This window comes from Salvia hispanica, chromosome 1 (assembly GCF_029641045.1).
Source record: "Salvia hispanica isolate PSC_SH4W2 chromosome 1, Shi_PSC_v1, whole genome shotgun sequence".
Lineage (NCBI taxonomy): Eukaryota > Viridiplantae > Streptophyta > Magnoliopsida > Lamiales > Lamiaceae > Salvia > Salvia hispanica.
Window position 1 is genome coordinate 39,833,334 of NC_142692.1, and position 18,507 is coordinate 39,851,840.

At 37.0% G+C, this 18,507-nt stretch overlaps 3 protein-coding genes and 1 pseudogene across 4 annotated transcripts; 2 read left to right on the forward strand and 2 right to left on the reverse strand.

Moving 5' to 3' along the window:
* Positions 1–1,800, reverse strand: LOC125218047 (uncharacterized). 2 transcript variants are annotated; one of them, XM_048119643.2, is made up of 3 exons: positions 1,197–1,800; positions 883–1,089; positions 1–791 (listed from the first exon to the last, which is right to left on the reverse strand). In XM_048119643.2, exons 2-3 carry the CDS (start codon positions 982–984, stop codon positions 489–491), a joined length of 405 nt encoding a protein of 134 aa, XP_047975600.2. In that variant the 5' UTR covers positions 985–1,089; positions 1,197–1,800; the 3' UTR covers positions 1–488. The 2 variants fall into 2 exon arrangements, with proteins under 2 accessions (XP_047975600.2, XP_047975599.2); XM_048119642.2 differs by having other exon boundaries at positions 2–791; positions 883–1,028; positions 1,197–1,798.
* Positions 1,801–12,046: 10,246 nt separating this feature from the next.
* On the forward strand, positions 12,047–13,402 carry LOC125218056 (uncharacterized). The gene is made up of 3 exons (XM_048119653.2): positions 12,047–12,185; positions 12,797–12,949; positions 13,030–13,402. Exons 1-3 carry the CDS (start codon positions 12,054–12,056, stop codon positions 13,219–13,221), a joined length of 477 nt encoding a protein of 158 aa, XP_047975610.1. The 5' UTR covers positions 12,047–12,053; the 3' UTR covers positions 13,222–13,402.
* A 550-nt stretch (positions 13,403–13,952) lies between these two features.
* Positions 13,953–16,667, forward strand: LOC148933776 (uncharacterized). Its single transcript, XM_089064987.1, has one exon. The coding sequence runs from the start codon at positions 13,953–13,955 to the stop codon at positions 16,563–16,565; it is 2,613 nt and encodes an 870-aa protein (XP_088921113.1). The 3' UTR covers positions 16,566–16,667.
* A 511-nt stretch (positions 16,668–17,178) lies between these two features.
* Positions 17,179–17,853, reverse strand: LOC148933777 (uncharacterized; annotated as a pseudogene).
* Between the last annotated feature and the right edge of the window lie 654 nt (positions 17,854–18,507).

Genomic DNA, 18,507 nt, shown 5'->3' on the forward strand with positions numbered 1-18,507 from the left:
GGAAAATGTGTTTGGTTGGTTGGTTCTGAAACCGTGTTGAATAAGTGATGCACGCCATACATCACGGTGCATGGAGCGAGCGAGCATGAGTTATTTGCTTAAAATGAATAAATAACGGAACAGCAGGAGGGAGAAGAGGCAGCGGCAACAGAGGCTAAATTTCATTCAGTCATGCAAAGTCTTGTGTGTGATCATTGAGGGTCGAGTGATTCTCTCCGAATTTTCTTTCTCAATTTGTGACTGTTACATTGCTACTGAATTCCATTCCGTTTCTTCATCTTAATTTTTCTGAGTTCATTTACAGCATCCTGAGAATTAAAAGTCGGTTTTCAAGATGATCAACCATATACACAGTCAGTCCTACTACTAAAGGGAGAGCTCATTGACTACTTCTAAATGCTACATACAAAATGTAGTTGCGCTTCTCACTTCCGATCCATTGGTTTAAACCTCCAATCCTCGACCTTATAGGCTCCTTCAAGACTTCTTCACTCCCAGTCCATTAGGGACTCGGAATCAGAACACGAACCCCCACCAATACACATAACTCCGGCACCATCACCATCAGAATGGACAGCAACTTGTTGAGGTAAAAACCTCCACTCCTCGACCAAATATTCTACTACACCACGTCTTTGTTTTGATACCATCCCTTGGACAGTCTTGACGACATCAAGAAACTTAAAACGACCATTAATTTGCTTCACAGTAAATGTTAGAAGGCTCAACTCATGTGGTATGTTCCTCACATTATTTATAAAACTGCCCACCGCGTACATTTCTCCATGACACTGCATCACACACCCCAACCAACAAAAACTGATCAAAACACACACACTTGTAAATGTGTGAGTATATAGACAGGAGAATCTAGCTACTAACCTTGGCATCAGCATTAATTTTGTTAACAATAGCTTCCATCTTTACCCTCAAGTTATCTCGATAAAAAGCATTAGCCAGCTCAAAGTCTTCGTCAAGCGCCATTCCCGTTCCAGCATGAAAGAAGGGCAGGAAACAATATCATACCCCTAGCAGGCAGAAATTTCAAATTAATTGCGAAAAAACGATACAATCGGCAATATCATATCCCTGCAAGTACCAGATTCAAATTCATTGCGAAAAAAACGATTAATTGGCGAATTGGGGGAAAATAAACCCTAATTTGAGAAAAGAGGAAAATTGAATTAATCACCCACCCTGCTCTGTCGAAGTAGCCGGAAGAAATCCTTGCATTCAGGCATGTAAGATTTATGATCCTGGTATGTACCGAGAGATTTGCCCATGAGAAAGTAGGGTTGAAGCAAGCCATATTTGAGTTGCGGGGAATCCTCCAGCGGCGGCCACTCCGTTCCCCAATCCCGTTGATCAACAACCCCAAATCCAAATCCACCGTTTAGCATCGTCGGAAAATTGACAAAAAGATCACGCAGAGGTTTTACACTTAGAGCAACTCCAAGGGTAGAAGGTAAATGAAAAGGGTATATCATGTTTATACCTTCTCAAAAATTGCAATATGCCTTTCCAAAAATCAATCAACTCCAAGGATAAAAAGTATATAGAAAGATATATCATTTAAAAAAAATAAAATAATAGTACAAACATTAAAAAAACATAAAGTGTAATGAAAAGAAGGTAAATATGGTGGTTATATGATTTTACCTCTCCATCAATGGAGAGGTAAAGATACCTCTTCAAAATGGAAAAAAAGTATAATACCTTCTCAAATACCTCTCCCCTTGGAGAATGTTTTTTCATAAAGAAAAGGTAAATATAGTAGTTATATTAGTTTACCTCTCCATTTACTTCTCTCCTTGGAGATGCTCTTACACTCATGGATTGTTGCCTAGTTTTTCTTTTTATATTCTTTTTGCCTTTTCCTTTAATAAAAAGCATTTTTCCATATATATCAAATTCGGCCATATATATGTTTTGCCATCTACAAATAAATATAATAATTTACTAATACTATATATATTATCACATGTCAACATATGTGAAATTTGTGTTTATTATGTTAATTAGATTTAATTGTCTAATATCACATTTTTTTTGTAATAGTATCGGACTCTTATTACGATATCGTGTGCAGATTGTGTTCAAAATATCATTTTTTAAATAGAAAATTTCTAGTTTTAAGAAACAAATAATACTAGGAAAGAACTTCCATTTTTTTTTATAAAAAAAAAAAGAAGTTTTTAATTTTCTAATTTTAAAAAACAGACTACAAAATGAAAGAATTTATAATTTGATAAGAGGGAAGAAATATATGGTTTTTAAAGGTCCAACACACACGGACGAAATTGGGCCATGAATAATGTAGAGTATTCTCTCTCTTAATTTAGGTTTTTTTTCCCAATTTGATGATTATAATACATGTTGATTTAGGACTCAGTTTCATAAAAAAATAGATATGAGAAGATATGTAAAACAAGATAAGAAATATGGACTTTATGTCAAAATATGCAAAGATATGAATTTTTTTCGTTGGTTGTTTGATTGAAAAGAAATTATCTAAATTTGTATAACATATAAATATAACATGGCTTAACTTGAACTTGGTGGGTTATATAAACATGGTTAAAGCTATAATTTTAGTAAGATTGGATAGAGCTCTTGTCTTATATTGGGTTTTGAATTAAGCTTAACTATGATATTAAACAATTAGAAATATCCGTATATAGTTCTCTATCTCAGTATTACTAACTTATCAAACACGCCCCGTCTCCTTTTCTTTCCCCAATATGATTATTATGTATAGTGCAAACTTAATATCCTATTTCTCCCTCTGTGTTTAGGGTTTTTTCCGCCAATTCGATGATCATAATACATGTTGATCAAATCTCCTCTTTGATTTAGGGTTTCTTTCCCCAATATGATTATATATAATGCAAATTTAATCTCCTCTTTCTCCCTCTGAATTTAGGTTTTTTCCCCCAAATTCGATGATTGCACCACTACGTGCTAATATAATCTCTAAGAGCATCCGCAATGGTCGGCTAGCGACCGGCTAGCCGATTCGTCGCGCTAGCCGAACCATTGCAATCGGCAAACACGAAATCGGCGAGCGGATCGGCGTGGGCTGGCCATCGGCTAGCCGCCATTGTGGCGGCCCGATCGGCCAGCGCCGATTTTTGATTTTTTTTTTTTTTAAAAATCATATATAAACGCGATTTTCGTTTCATTTTCATTTGCACCACTTGTTTTAACGAGTTTTCTCTCTCTTTAACTTTCTGTACAAGGGCATCATCGAGCGATGAGTAACGCGGGTGGTAGCGGTAGTGGTAGTGGTGTGGATCCTGAGGAGTACGAACGGAGGATGAACGAGGCTATGGAGGCCTACATGAACCGCGGGATGGAGCGGTACATGCGTATGGTGGAACAGCAGGCGATACCTCGCCCTCCACGAGTTGTCCACCACCGAGCAGTGATTGATCGGGATCACGTAGCTGCACATCAGCGGCTGTACGAGGACTACTTTGCAGAGTACCCGCGGTTTCCCGCCAACATGTTCCGGCGGCGTTTTAGAATGCGCAGGGAGTTGTTTATGCGCATCGTTGGGGCATTGGAGCTTCAATATCTGTGTTTCCGCTTCAGGCACGATGCGGCTGGCAGGCCCGGCCACACCCCTATCCAACGGCGGCAATTAGGCAGTTGGCCTACGGAGGCGCGGCAGACATGTGGGATGAGTACCTCCACATCGGTGAGTCGTCAGCCCTGAAATGTCTGAAGGAGTTCTGTGGGGTGTGATCAGCATTTTCGGTGAGCAGTACCTTCGAAACCCTACTCCCGAAGATTGTCAGAATTTGATGCAGATGCACGGGGAGAAGCATGGGTCCCCGGGATGTTAGGCAGCATAGACTGTATGCATTGGGAGTGGAAGAACTGTCCGACTTCCTGGAAGGGGGCCTACACGACCGGCTACAAGTCAAAGAACCCCACGATAATCCTCGAGGCCGTAGCTGATTACCGGCTGTGGATCTGGCATGCGTATTTTGGGGTAGCCGGGTCGAACAACGACCTCAACGTCCTGAACTCGTCTCCCCTCTTCAACGAGAAGTGCCAGGGCGTCGGTCCAGCCGTCTCTTTTGTGGCCAACGGCAACCAGCATGATATGGGCTACTACTTGGCGGATGGGATATACCCTCGGTGGCCGGTCTTTGTGAAGACGATCCGACAAACAAGTGATGAAAAGAAGGCCTACTTTGCGCAACGACAGGAGTCGGCGCGCAAGGACGTGGAGCGCGCATTTGGTGTGCTCCAGTCTCGATGGGCGGCAATTAAGGGCCCAACGCGTTTGTGGGATGTCGGATGCGTTTCCGAGATAATGTACGCCTGCATTATCCTGCACAACATGATCGTCGAAGACGAAGGCGTACAAATGACTAGTTGGGTCAATGACGATGAAGCCGGTCCAAGCCACGGAACGGCCAACCCTAGTGTACGTCAGGGGGTACCTCTCGATGAAGCCGGCCGACTCAAGGAATTTGCCAACATGCGCCAAGTGGATGCTCATATTCAACTCCAAAAGGATATAATTGAAGAGTTGTGGGCACGGAGGATTGCACGACGATAGTTTTTTTTCTTTATTATGCATGTAATTTTTTTTTATCTATGTAACTTTTTTTAATGCAATTAATGAATTTTCCCGTATATGGGTCGTAAATTTAATTCCGTATTTTAATCGTAATTTTAATTCCGTAAATGTAGTATATTTTGAATTGTTTTTTATTGCGGCTGGCCTATGACTGGCCTAAATCTGACGTGGCAGGTGGTTTTTTTAGTATTGCTGACGTGGCAGGGGAGAGAATGGCTAGCCTATGGTTGGCCTAAGCACCATTGCGGATGCTCTAATTCCGCATCATCAAATTCAATCATCAAAAAATTGACAAAATTTACGCCTAGTCGCTTGGATGGGTTCACAATTGAATTTACACTGGAAGATTGATCGTGCGGTGGATATGCGTAGTTTTTCAATTTATTCCTTATTATATTTCCTTCCAGGATACTAGTATACAGTATTTGTCAAATCTATTTTTTTTAAGAGTAATATTTTCAAAGTTTACTTATACGAATACAATAATAATAATAATAATAATAATAATAATAATAATAATAATAATAATAATAATAATAATAATAATAATAATAATAATAAAGGTTATAAAACAACATTGCAAATATATCAAAATAACAAAATTTTGTAAAAGTCAGTCAAAATTTAGCTTACTTATAAAAGTATAGATAACCCCCCCCTATTATAAGGCCCTTTTAAGGGGTGAGTGGCTCATTTCTAATATGGTATCAGAGCGGGTTCAAGCCGGTGATGAATTTATCTCTTTATCTCTTCTGCCCATTTCTAATACGGTTCACCAATCTCTGCATTTTCTCGGAGACGAAAGAAGTTGTTACCTCAAATTCCTTTGGGATTTTCTAGGAATTTTACCGCAAGCCATCTCGATCCAAAACCTGGCTAGCTCGAGAGAATTATTGTTTTGGAGTTTGATTTTGGTTTCTGCTGCAATCTTATATCTATACATGATTTTTGTGGAATTTCGTTTGGATGATTTGGAATTATGCTGGTTTGTTGCGCCAACTTTTCCAAGTCATTTTTCAAGAGCTTTGTGGATAGTGTTTCTGTTGGAGAAATATTTCAATTCCGAATTATAAGAAACAATAGTTTATGTGTGATCATTTAATTTAAAATAAAAGAATTTAATAGATGACAAATTGATTTGCGCTGCCTCACTCTGTCGATCCCATATTTTTCTCTCTCTTCATCCGCGTTACATTGTCGCAAATGATGATGGGAATGTGTTGCCAGACACGGCAGTGGCCCTCCTCTCGGCCGTGAAATTGATCGAGAGAAAGTAGATGACGTCGACAGTGGTATCAAAATTGGGTTTAAATTTTATGGTATAGTTTGGTTAATTCATAAATATTGTGAAGGAAATAATAAAAGAAAATATGAGAAAAATTCAATAATTCCATATTCGAAAAAGTTCGCATGTCTCGAGCCTAAAATGTCAACGAATTTAGTCCCAAATTCTGAAAGATCAGCAAATATGATCCAATTTTTCGAAATCTCTTTTTCCGAATATGATCCCTAGCTTTTTTAGAAAGGTAAACCAAGAACACGCGTTCATGAAATATGAGAGGGATTTAATTTATTAAGGTTTAAACCTCCCCTCCTCAACGGTGAGCGAGTAGTCACGCCTACAGTGTACCATTGCTTGGGCAGTGAGGACCTTAGCATCACCAACTTTGTTGATAGTAAATGTGAAAAGGGTGACACAACTAAAAGCAGAACGCACAACATTCACAATTATTTCTTGAGGATTTACTTTTAATTTTCTAAATTTTAAAATGATTTGAAATTCGCACGTTGCTTACGAATCGAGCTTGGAAATCGAAGTCATAGCAACATCGTCACAATGTCTCCAATCATACAAGTATTATCCCTCGCCGGCTGAACTACATTTATATATCTAGTATTTCTTGTTGCGGACATTATTCAACAAACCCATATTTCACCAGGGTTGCGGCATAAATAATGTGACCATAGCAAAAACTAAACTAGCTACAAAATTAAAGGTCATATATAAGTCTTGAATTATATGTAATAAATAATATATGAATAAAACAAATAAATAATTATCAGTTCGGCCTTGATCTCATGTTTCCAACATCAGACCAAGTTTATCAGATGAAGTCAAATGATAATAAGTATGCACTTCCAACAGTAAATATAGGCGACGTCGAAAACGTCATGTGTCAGTGTGACTTGAAATTCGCACGGTGCTTGCGAATCGAGCTTAGAAGTTGAAATCATAGCGACATCATCACAGTGTTTAATGATGGATTTTGGTCATCTGACATCGTTCAGGGCGCGCGAAAAAGACATTTTATTATATTTTTGGATTTATTTATTTAATTTCCTAAATTGTAGAATGACTTGAAATTCGCCCGGTGCTTGCGAATCGAGTTTAGAAGTTGAAATCATAGCAACATCGTCGCAATGTTTAATGATGGATTTTGGTCATCTGACATCGTTTAGGGCGTGAAAAAGACAATTTATTATATTTTTGGATTTATTTTTAATTTCCTAAATTTTAGAATGACTTGAAATTCGCACGGTGCTTGTGAATCGAGCGTAGAAGTGAAATCATAGCAACATCGTCGCAATGTTGAACTATGGATTTTGGTCATCTGATATCGTTTAGGGGGCGAAACAACAATTTATTACTTTTTGGGATTTATTATAAATTTCCCAAATTTTATTTTATTTCCTTTTTAATACCTAGATTTTCTAAGCGCTTATAAATAGCGTCTCTCATTGTTTTAACCGCATACTTTTGTTTATAATATTAATCTGAAAGGGATGAAATGAGGTGAGAAAGATGAGGATTATGAAGTGGAGAATTGAATCCTTCTTATTTCGAAGGAGAAGCAACAATTGTGACCGGTCAAATTTACAGCTCAATGTTAATAGTATTTCAACACTCGTTTACATCCTTGGGAAAAGAATATAGCCTACCCAGCGTTGGACTATTAGATTGACTCTCATTATTCATTTATCGTCGGTCGTTGCATGAATAGAGGATTAATTATGTACTTTTAATAATTAGTGATAAAATCATCTACAATTATGTAAGTAAAAAAATGAATAAAAATGAAACAAGCGTCGCGCTGTGTTTTAATCACATTTTCATGTACAGCTTTATTTTCTACTATGTCTTCTTACAAATTATAGATAAAATTATAAATAAAGTGTTGTGGGTAATTTATATAAATAGGTAGGTAGGATTAAAAAAATATAAAAATTTGGTGAATATGAATTATTTTGGGTTTGGATTTTGGAGTAAAAGGATAGAGATGACTTTAAGATTAACTTTAATAGTGTAATTATAAGTAACGTTTGGCACCTTCATGCTGGAGCATGTTAGTATCATTTTTTTGATGTTACGATTTTTTAGAAAAATACAAATGAGTATCTCGATAAAAATGGATTATGGCGTATGCAAATTTTAGGACATTCTATTTGTTAGTTACTCCCTCCGTCCGTTATTAGGAGTCTCATTTATGCGTGGCACGAGTTTTAAGAAATGTAAAGAAAAGTGGGTGAAAAAAGTGAGTGGAATAGAGGTCCCACTTGTATATATTAGTTTTAAATGAAATGTGAGTGGAATAAGCTAGTGGAAGGTGGGACTCTATTACTATTTATGGTAAAAGTGAACCAGGACTCTTATTCGCGGACGGACTAAAATGGAAAAAATGGAACTCCTATTCGTGGACGGAGGGAGTATTTAAGAACAACGGCAAGTAGGTTCACTTTTTACGGGGATTCAAAATTATTTATGCTACTTTTTTTATTCTCGTAAAATTTTTAATTATATTGCGAACTACATCTCCATTTTACAGGTCAGTTTCTTATAAGACTCCAGAATTTTAATATAAAATTAATAAAGTAAGAAAAATAGAAAAATAAAAAATAAATTAATAAAAAATGAGTCACACATCATATAGAGAAATATATTTTTAATGTCTATTTTTTTATAAACAAACAATTAAAGGAAATAGTTTCTAATTTTTAGAAATGGAAGAAATACTGTATGAAAGTTTCTAATTTATTTAGTGTGCCACTAAAGAAATTGGGCCATGAATAATGTAGAGCCCAATTGTAATTATATTGTGGAGTAATATATAGGCGGTGTTCGGTTGCCAAGATTAAATCACATGATTAAATATGTATTATATTTGGTTCATGAGATTGAACTCTACAACTTAATGTTGGATGAATAGTCTCATAATAATTAGTCATAGCCTCCCTCTCCAACTGAAATAATCTCACAACTTAATCATATCTCATACTTTCTCCGTCCCATTAAAGATGACCCACTTTCTTGTCCCAACCAAGATGATCCATTACTTAAAATGGAAACCCCTTTATCTCTACTTTATCCCATCTCTCTTACTTTACTCTCTCCATTTAACACACAAAATAAAGTTGCATAAAATCCCGTGCCATCCAAGAAAGGGATCATCTTCCTTAGGACGGAGGGATTAATTATTAGTCATGGCAACCGAACGCCACCATAGAGAGAAAGGCGCGCATCTCTTCATTGTTAGACCGATGATGATATCAATTTATGATATATTGGGGATCCCCTCAACGGCGATGGCGCCGTTTTACAGTAATCCCGATCCTTTTATAAAAAAAATTAGGCGTGGAGCCATGGCCGCCACGGCAGTGGAAAGAAGGGGATCTCAAGGATTCCTTAGAGCATCCACAGTAGGGGCGGCGCGCCTGCCGCCCCGGAATCGCCTTAACCGCGGCGAACTATAGTGGAGGAAGCTTCTGGCGCAGCGTGGACATCTGGGATGAGGCGGAAGGCCCTCCGCCACTTACTCCCCGAGGACGCGCCGAGAGTCGGCTAGCCGCGGCGGTGCCCGTGGCGGTCTATTGTGCGGTGGGTGAGCCGCGGCGGCGCCGATTCTGAATTTTGATTTTTCTATTTTTTTTTCGTTTTCAAAAGGAAGAGAGAAAGAGAAGAAGAATAAGGCAGAAGATGAAAAGTAGGGTTTTGAATGGGTTAATTTTAGGCTTTCTTAAATGAGGAAGAATATAGATTAATTTTGGGCATTTTTAAATGGGTTTTGATTACTTTGGGAATATGAGTCCAATTAAAATGATTTGGTTTTTGGCCATTAGTTTTTTTTTTAATATTAAATTATGTATTTTTTCTAATTATTTTTTGGCCAATAATTTTAATATTCATTGAAAAAATAAGTAAAAAATAAAATAAAGTTAAATGTGGAAAAAAAAAAGTGTCCAACTAAATTTTTATTTTTGTGGCTGTAGAAAAAAAAAAGTGATTTGTCTGGGAAGTGTCCTCCATGAAGTGATGCTCTTACAATTAGGGCTGGCAATTTTTGACACGACACGATAATCCGACACGAATCCGCACGAAATTATTGGGTTTGGATCAAGTCTTATTGGATGCGGGTAATTATTGGGTCGACCCACTAAGAACACGGACAAAATCGGGTCGGATGCGGGTTGGATGCGGGTCGGGTCGGGTAACCCGTTAAAAATTAATATTATTATTTTTATTTTGAGTAAAGATAAATTTGCAAAAATTTTATACACAAAATGCCCTTCAAATTTTAAAAAGAATAATATTAATTTATTTTGATTAGATAGCATCATTAATTACATATTTTTGTGACTAATTTGACCTTATTTATAATTTTTCATTTTTCATTTGTATTGTTGTACAATATGTACCAAGACCCTTATTAAAAGATGAAATTTTAGAGAGAATAACCATCCATAGTATTTTAATGGAATAATAATGGAATAATTTTTTATTCATTTTATTTAAACTATCACAATGATATAAAGATAAATAAATTGTTTTTTTTTTTAAAGTATAAATTAGGAAAACACTCTTTTGTTAGGAAATTCTCTCATATTATTTTTAAAACCATTGATATTTTATCATTAATTTCTAACTTTTAATTTTGAAAATAATATTATACATATTGGTTGATTATTCTATCTAAAATTATTAACATTATAATATGAGTCATTCAATGATGAGACATTGTTGGACTCAACACATATAATAGTAATACAACATTCAAATGTATAGCACTTGCTCCAAAAATTGATAAGATCATGAAAAATTATTAGTATTACTATATGATAAATCACAATATTTTCAATATTTCATTTACTGTATTATTTTAATATTACTTTTATAATTATTTTCATAGTGCGTAATAATATCATAATAGAGATGGTATGATGATAACATGTGGAACCCAACATGTAAGTTGTAACATATCCTTTAATTATATGACTGCTATATAAATTGATATATTTAAATATTATGATAAACCACAACAAATTTTAGACCCATATTATAAAATTAATTTATGATTAATAATCTGTTATATATTATACTGCATCAAATGATACATAAGAGCTAGTTCGACGATAGAAGGTTGTTGCTATCAACGTCTAAGCGTGTGACACTTCAAGTATATTAGTTAATATATTCAAAATATATAATTATGTCTTCATTCATGTAATTTTGGATAATAATATTAAATGACCATGTAATGACCCTACTTTGCATATTTCTTCATGTGTTATAATATATAGAAAATATTTGAAATTACAAACTTCAAATTATATTTCAAATTACAAAAATTAAAGTAGTCGAAAGAAATGAAATAATACAATGTACGTGAGAGATCCAAGTGAAAAATAAAACTAAATCAATTAGTGTTTAGAATAAAGGGATAATTTGAATAAATTTATGAAAAATAAGTTTATACTTATAGATACAAAACGTTAATTCAGATATTATGTACTAGCAAAACTAATCAACAAATAATTTTATAATATAATTTATTTTACTATTATATCCTTTTTATTTTGATTCAATAAATTTAATTTAATTTTTAGTATTTTCACTCTTTTTTGTTTTGTTCTTTTTACTTCTTTAGTTCTTTTATCTTGTTTCAAATTTTTTTGTTGGGTTTTGGAACAAAAGTTATGTATTTGGAACAAAAGTTATGGATTTTGTTGGGTTTTTTTGGATTTTGTTGGAGTTTTGTTGTTTAAAATGGAACATCTTCATGCTATATGGCTTTTTAAAGTCTTGATCATTTTTTGAAGCAATATGTAATCGTGTTGTTATCGTGCTTAGGTTGTTGTCGTGTTGTTATCGTGTCGGGTCAACCCAAAGTGGTTCATGTTGGTATCGTGTTCAGGTCGATATCGTGTTCTTATCGTGTCCAGGTCGATATCGTGTTCTTATCGTGTCGGGTCAACCCAAAGTGGTTCGTGTCGTTATCGTGTTATCGTGTTCGGGTCGTGTCCAGGTCGTGTCCGGGTTTGAAGGTGGCGGGTTGGGTTCGTGTTCGGGTTTGGGATTTCCTTAACAGGTTGGGTTCGGGTTTGGCCTTATTGGGTTGGGTCGTTATCGGGTTGACCCGATAACGACCCAATCCGCACGATTTGCCAGCCCTACTTACAATGCCGTATGTTTGGATTGCTTGGCCCCTACATGGCAATGGAGGAATCTCTGGGAAAATACGAGAATCGTAAATCTATTATGACTCCAGACGAGTACATGGAATGCTGGAATTTCTTCCGTCTAGTTCGAGAGAGCAAGGTAATCTGATCTCCTCTTTCTCCCTCTCAATTTAGGTTTTTTTCCTCAACTCCTTGATTATAAATTTATAATACATGCTGATTTAATCTCCTCTTTGATTTAGAATTTCTTTCCCCAATATGATGATTCTGTGTAGTGCGAATTTGACCTCCTCTGAATTTAGGTTTTTTTGTCCCCAATTTGATGATTATGATTTATGATACATGCTGATTTAATTTCCTCTTTGATTTAGGGTTTCTTTCCCCAATATGATGATTCTGTTTAGTGCAAATTTAATTTCTTCTTTCTCCCTCTGAGTTTCGGTTTTTTTCCCCTAAATTCGATGGTTGCAACACTACATGCTAATATAATCTCTGAATTTAGGCTTTCTTTCCCTGATGATTATGCTTAATGCTAATTTAATGCTGATGATTATGAATATATGGTTAATTGTTTTGCTTCCATTTTAGAGACTACTACTAGATTCCAGTGTCACGTTTGTTTATGATTTGAAAAATTATTTAGCAGTAGCATGTATTTATTGATATTTAATCAAATCCACTACCTGCACCTATATCATTCGTTTTGTTACTATAAAATTGAGAATTTTAATTATGATATGTTTGTTTCAGGGATATGATATTCAATCCTTCCCTTCTTGCATAGAGGACTGGGTTAGCCATGCATTGGCACCAATCCCCATGGATCTTGTTTGTGGATCTCGCCGACCCCTCTATTGTGACGAGATTGCACGTGCACTTGAAACGATCAATGCTGAGGCCGTGGTATGTAATTATATATATTGATGAGTGTAGTCTGCTTGTATAATCGTCTTATCATTTGCATTTGAATAAACCTGCTGCAGTGGCATGGCGAAGCGTATGAGTTTGGTGAACATGTGAATGTTGTGAAATCCAATTTTCATCCTGTGACCCTTCTCACATTTACTGTGAAGAGAGTTGGTGATGGTGAGGTCGAGACCGCCCAAGCAATGATATTCCGTAAGCGTGACTGCATAAGGCTGAGTGTCATGGAGTGGAGGTTTAAACCCAAATAAATTCATGTATGTTGTTGGTTTAAATATACATTGACAAGAACCACTTGTAAGATGGCGATAACAAGCAGAATTCAGAGAAGAATTACACTAATGATCCAAAATGGTGTAGGAAGAGAACGAGGTGTATGTATGAACAATTGTTGCTACAAGAATCACGATTTTATTTATTCGTAAACCAAAACCCATGTTTCCGTACACGGGTTAATTCTATTTGTGTTCTAGGCTACAATAGCCATTCCATCTTAATACTGCGTTTTTTTTAGCTTCCCAGTTTGGGAGAAACGCATGTCCGTCATGCGTCTTTCGTTAATGAAACGCATCAGATACATGCGTCTTAGGGAAAGACGCATGACCCTCATGCGTCTTTTAATTTTTTAATTTTTTTATTGAAAGACGCATTACCCTCATGCGTCTTTCCCTAAGACGCATAAGTGTCATGCGTCTCTATTTTGAACATAAATCGCGACAGACAGAGGCAAAAAACCATTCTGTGAAAGATGAGAGAAAAAAAGGAGGCAGCGCGATTTTGAGCCAATTTCCGGCGATTTCGTTAATTTTGCCGGCGATTTCTTCCATCTTGTCGTTATATTTAGGTAAGTTTATCTCTTACTCTTAATTATTGAATAATATTGTTAGATTAGGTTGGTTTTCCCTGATTTATTAAATTAGGGTTCATAGGAAAAAAATTGTCCCTAATTTTTGTATTTGTTATATTTTCTTATGCAGAAATCATGCAAATATTTGTGAGTTTGTATTGGGGTGGTAAAATAGTTCAACTTCCACACTTGGGTATTTGTTATGATCCACCTCGGGCGAGAGGCTCCATTATATTGAATTCGTGCGTTTCGTATTCTGAATTAGTTGCAATGATATGTGGTGCAATGAGAATAGATATGAATCAACACGTCATTCAAATATCATGGAGACATTGTCTAGTCTTTGCATCCACTATGAGTTATATATGTACTGAGATTTACACTGATCAAAGTGTGGAGTTTATGTTCAACGATGCTCAAAATTCTACTCGTTGTATTGAATTGTTTGTTGAGTATTCACCTGTGAGAAGTTCAGAAATCACACCAAGTGTTGATTATGGCGTTGTTGATTGTGGTATTAGATCATCGGCGAGGGTTGAACATGTGAGCTCTGATCGTGATATGAGTGTTGCAGATGCTGTTAATGTTGGTGTTGGAATAAATAACGACTTAGATGTTGCAGATACCCTTGATGATAATACTCGCATTGTACGAGATAATGATGAACCATTGTCGCCAGTAACATCTGAGGCAGATGCCAGTCTAAGTGAGGATTCTCTTGGTGATGCTTCTTATGATGAGATAGTAGTTTGTAAACCCGTTGTGCAAGGTGAACAACCACTTCCAAAATACGTTCCCAAGGGGATGAAATTCTTTCGCAGCTTACCAAGTGGTCCTTCTGAGGTACCTGATGAAGTTGGTAATGAACACAGCAACATGTACTGGGATGAGAGACATCCATATCGGATTGGTATGGGAACAAAATTTGACTCCAAGCTGCATGTGAAGACGGCTATGACTATGTGGAGTTTGTGGCATCAAAGACAGTTTAAGGTCGTTGAGAGCAAGTTAAGAAGGTGGCATGCCGTATGCAAATTTCCAGCGGGAACGACAGAAGATGGGATAGCTATTATCAGCGAGACCGACGCTGAAAAAGCGAATGAATGCTCGTGGAAAGTCTCTGTTACACAAAGGGCTCATGATGATCTTTGGGAAATTAGGAAGTGGGTGAGACGACATACTTGTGAAGGTCATATTGTGAATAGAGGACATGCTAACTTTTCATCAGCGATGATTGCTTTGTGTATACGACATCAAATACAAGAAGATGTTTCTTTCAAGGCCTCGAACATAAAAACCTATATTCATGAAAGATTCAATGTGGTGATCAGTTACAAGAAGGCATGGTATGCACGGAGAAAGGCTTTAGAGATTGTCTTTGGTGGATGGGAGGAATCATTCAGACAGTTACCAAGCTACATGCTTGAACTGCAGTCACAGAATCCAGGCACAATTGTTGAGTGGAAGCACAACGAGCTGTTGAGTCACGGACGTAAAAAGGTGTTCAGTTATGTTTTTTGGGCATTTGGAGCTGCTATACATGCTTTTCAGCTGGCCCAACCGGTTTTAACAATTGACGGGACTCACCTCCGAGGAAGATTTAAAGGTAAATTGCTTGTTGCTTGTGGTGTTGATGCTAACAAAAAATGCTTGTCTATTGCATATGCCATTGTTGATGAGGAAACTGGCGACAGTTGGACATGGTTCTTGAAACATGTCAGAATTCATGTGGTGAAATACCAGAGGGAGGTGTGCATCATATCGGATAGGCATAAAGGAATTTTCAAGGCTATGGATTCTGATGAATGGAAAAAGGAGCCGAAATGTCACCATAAATTTTGTTTGATCTATGTGAGGGAAAATATCTTGCAGAAGTGCAAGGGTCCTACTGTGAAAGGCATGGTGTGGGCATTGGGTGCTACAACTCAAGAGCGTAAATATAAGAGAAGGCGGCGTGCACTGCATGAGGAAAGCCCTGATGCGATACGACAGCTGAATAGGGCCGGAAAAGAAAATTGGTCTCTTTGTTACGATGATGGACTTAGGTGGGGGGTTACCTCAACAAACATGTCGGAGTGCTACAACAATGTTTTGAGGGATGTAAGAGAGTTGCCAATTAGAGCTTTGATTGATCTCAAATTTTGGAGAACAGTGGAATGGTGGGCACAAAAGAAGACAAAAATACAGCACACCGAAGGTCGGTTAACACCGTGGGCGAGGGACAAACTTGCTGAGAATGATGCCAAGGGGCAAAAACATCACATTTCTGTACTTGACCGAGGATTAGGACATTACCAAATTCGAAGTCAGGCACGGTTAGAAGATGGGAAGCCAAAGGGCAACAATGTACAGAAGGTGCAGTTTGAAGATTCTAAGTGCACTTGTGGGAAGTGGCAGACGTGGAGAGTTCCTTGCTCACATGCTTGTGTAGTTGCTAGAGATAGAGGTATCGCTATGTTTGAGCTCATATCTACAAAATTCCACAAATCTACATGGGAAGCACAGTATTCTAGTCCTCATCCATGGGATGCACCAAGACACGAAGATTATTGGGCTAAACCTGGATGGAAATTGGACATCACCCCTGAGCAGTTGCTTCCTCGAAGGCGTGGCCGTGGTAGAAAGAAGAGGATACCTAATCAAATGGATGTCCGCGAGGAAGGTGAACCGAAAGCTCCCCGCCGTTGCAGGAATTGTGGGCAAGAGGGACACGATCGAAGAAATTGCTCAGTCGGTCGTGTTATGTAGTTTCTAGCAGCCTATATGCACAAGTAAGTTTTTATAATATTTCTTGCTTTAAGTAGATAATAATGCTGACATAATAACTACTTTCTTGCAGTGTCTTGAAGAAATGAAGGTTTATGCTGCTATTTGTGTCACAGTGTGTGTTTATGTATTTGTTTTCTATAATTGTGAACTTTTGTAGACAAATTCCAGAAAACAGGGTCACAAAAAATGCAGTAGCGTTATTAGTGTTGGACTACTTTTTCTATAATTGTGAACTACTTTTTTTTTTTTGTTTTTTTCTCACTATACCAAATCATATTAGTATTTCCTTAATTAATATGATTAGCTTATTTCCATCATAAAAAAGTATTCAATTAAACTATAACTAATCTCTACCATAAGCAACTTGATGTTGTTGCTGTTTATTTTTAAAACCACGTAATATGATGATTTTTATTTTTAAAAAATTTGGCAAGAATTCATCTTAAAATATAACACCATAAACCTGTTAATCACGTAACAAAACAACACTATATAATGAAAAACAAGTTCAAGAAAAAACCAACACAAAGTTTTAAAAAAAAAAGACAGAAGTACACAAAATATACATAACATTACATCCTTCCATAAAGAGCTACTTATACGACGATGGTGTGTATTTCGACGGTTCAATCCCCTTGTTCTTCCTGGATGAAAATCTCTTCATCACTTTGCTCACATACTTCCCAACCCCGGTACGTGATGAACCCTTCGCAACTGGTCGAGGTTGTACGTGGATGTTCTGAACCTCTTCTTCCTCATTTTCCTCTTCTCGGTCATCATTTTCTTCTTCAAATTCATTTTCTTCTTCTCCTTCTCCTTCTCCTTCATCATCATCTTCTTCTTCAACTCGTTGAGGAGCCACGAACTGATAATTTTGGAAGTATGAATCGACTGATGTTCGGGCTCCACTCCATTGCGGCTCATTTTGGCTTTATGAGTATGGGCGACGACTCCAATCAAGCTCAGGTTGGCTTGGGGAATAGAGGGGACGCCCCCACTGTGATTGCGACTCCTGGCTTGGATAGAAAGACCATTGAGGTGGGTCATACTCTGGATTCATAGGCTCTGGTTGCACATAATCCCACTGCTGCTGCGACATCCTTATCTGTTTTGTGTTACCGTGCCCACCAGTTCGAGCACCCCCCACTCTATGACTTCGACGTGGTGGAATGTCTTGTGGTTCAAAAGGTATGACCACATCACGGTGTTGGGAAGCTGGGTACTCCATGACATCGGCGTGGTTCGTTGACTGAAGGACTTGCCTAGCGACCTTCATCGACTTCCCACATTCGATCACGCCTCCAAAACCAAACATGTTAAGCCAATGCCTCACATTGGCATGAATATCCACATCCCATGTCTTACTTTCCGTCCGGCGAACTTTGAAAATATGTGATGTGCCTTCCGTCAGTAGTTTATTTGATATGTGTTTTTTCTGAAGATATAGAACTGACGGATCTTCAGGTCCATATAACAATTGCCCTCTAAAACTTGAAGTTGTCATCTAATCCTACAAGATTTCACAAAACAATAATTACAAACAAATAATTCACAAAACAATAACTACAAGATATCATTCTAGTGTGCCTGTTTAATACAGTTGCTCCAATAATAAACAAACTTTAGTAGAACTTTTATCTCATACTATGCAACTGAAGGCATAATGGTTAGGGGCCTAATGATGGTTAGGGGCCTATCCCACAAATAAATTAAGAATCCACCCAATTTAACAACCCAATGTAAGATGAATTTCTCACATTAATTTCTGAATTTCGTCCATAAATTAGAGATAAAAGACTTAACAAAAATCTCAAGATTCAACAATCATTCTTCACTAATACGATGAATTTCACAACTTCAATAATTGGATAAATTTCACAAACATATAGAATCAATTGCTTGCATATCATCAACAAACACC

What these genes read in the sequence shown, in the direction of transcription:
- LOC148933776 (XM_089064987.1), top strand. Translation starts at nt 13,953, where the DNA reads ATGCAAATATTTGTGAGTTTGTATTGGGGTGGTAAAATAGTTCAACTT.
- LOC125218047 (XM_048119643.2), bottom strand. Translation starts at nt 984, where the DNA reads ATGGCGCTTGACGAAGACTTTGAGCTGGCTAATGCTTTTTATCGAGAT. An exon ending in AAATTAATGCTGATGCCAAG is followed by an intron (nt 792 to 882) that starts GTTAGTAGCTAG and finishes TGTGTGATGCAG; the next exon opens with TGTCATGGAGAAATGTACGC.
- LOC125218056 (XM_048119653.2), top strand. Translation starts at nt 12,054, where the DNA reads ATGTTTGGATTGCTTGGCCCCTACATGGCAATGGAGGAATCTCTGGGA. An exon ending in GTCTAGTTCGAGAGAGCAAG is followed by an intron (nt 12,186 to 12,796) that starts GTAATCTGATCT and finishes TGTTTGTTTCAG; the next exon opens with GGATATGATATTCAATCCTT. An exon ending in CGATCAATGCTGAGGCCGTG is followed by an intron (nt 12,950 to 13,029) that starts GTATGTAATTAT and finishes AACCTGCTGCAG; the next exon opens with TGGCATGGCGAAGCGTATGA.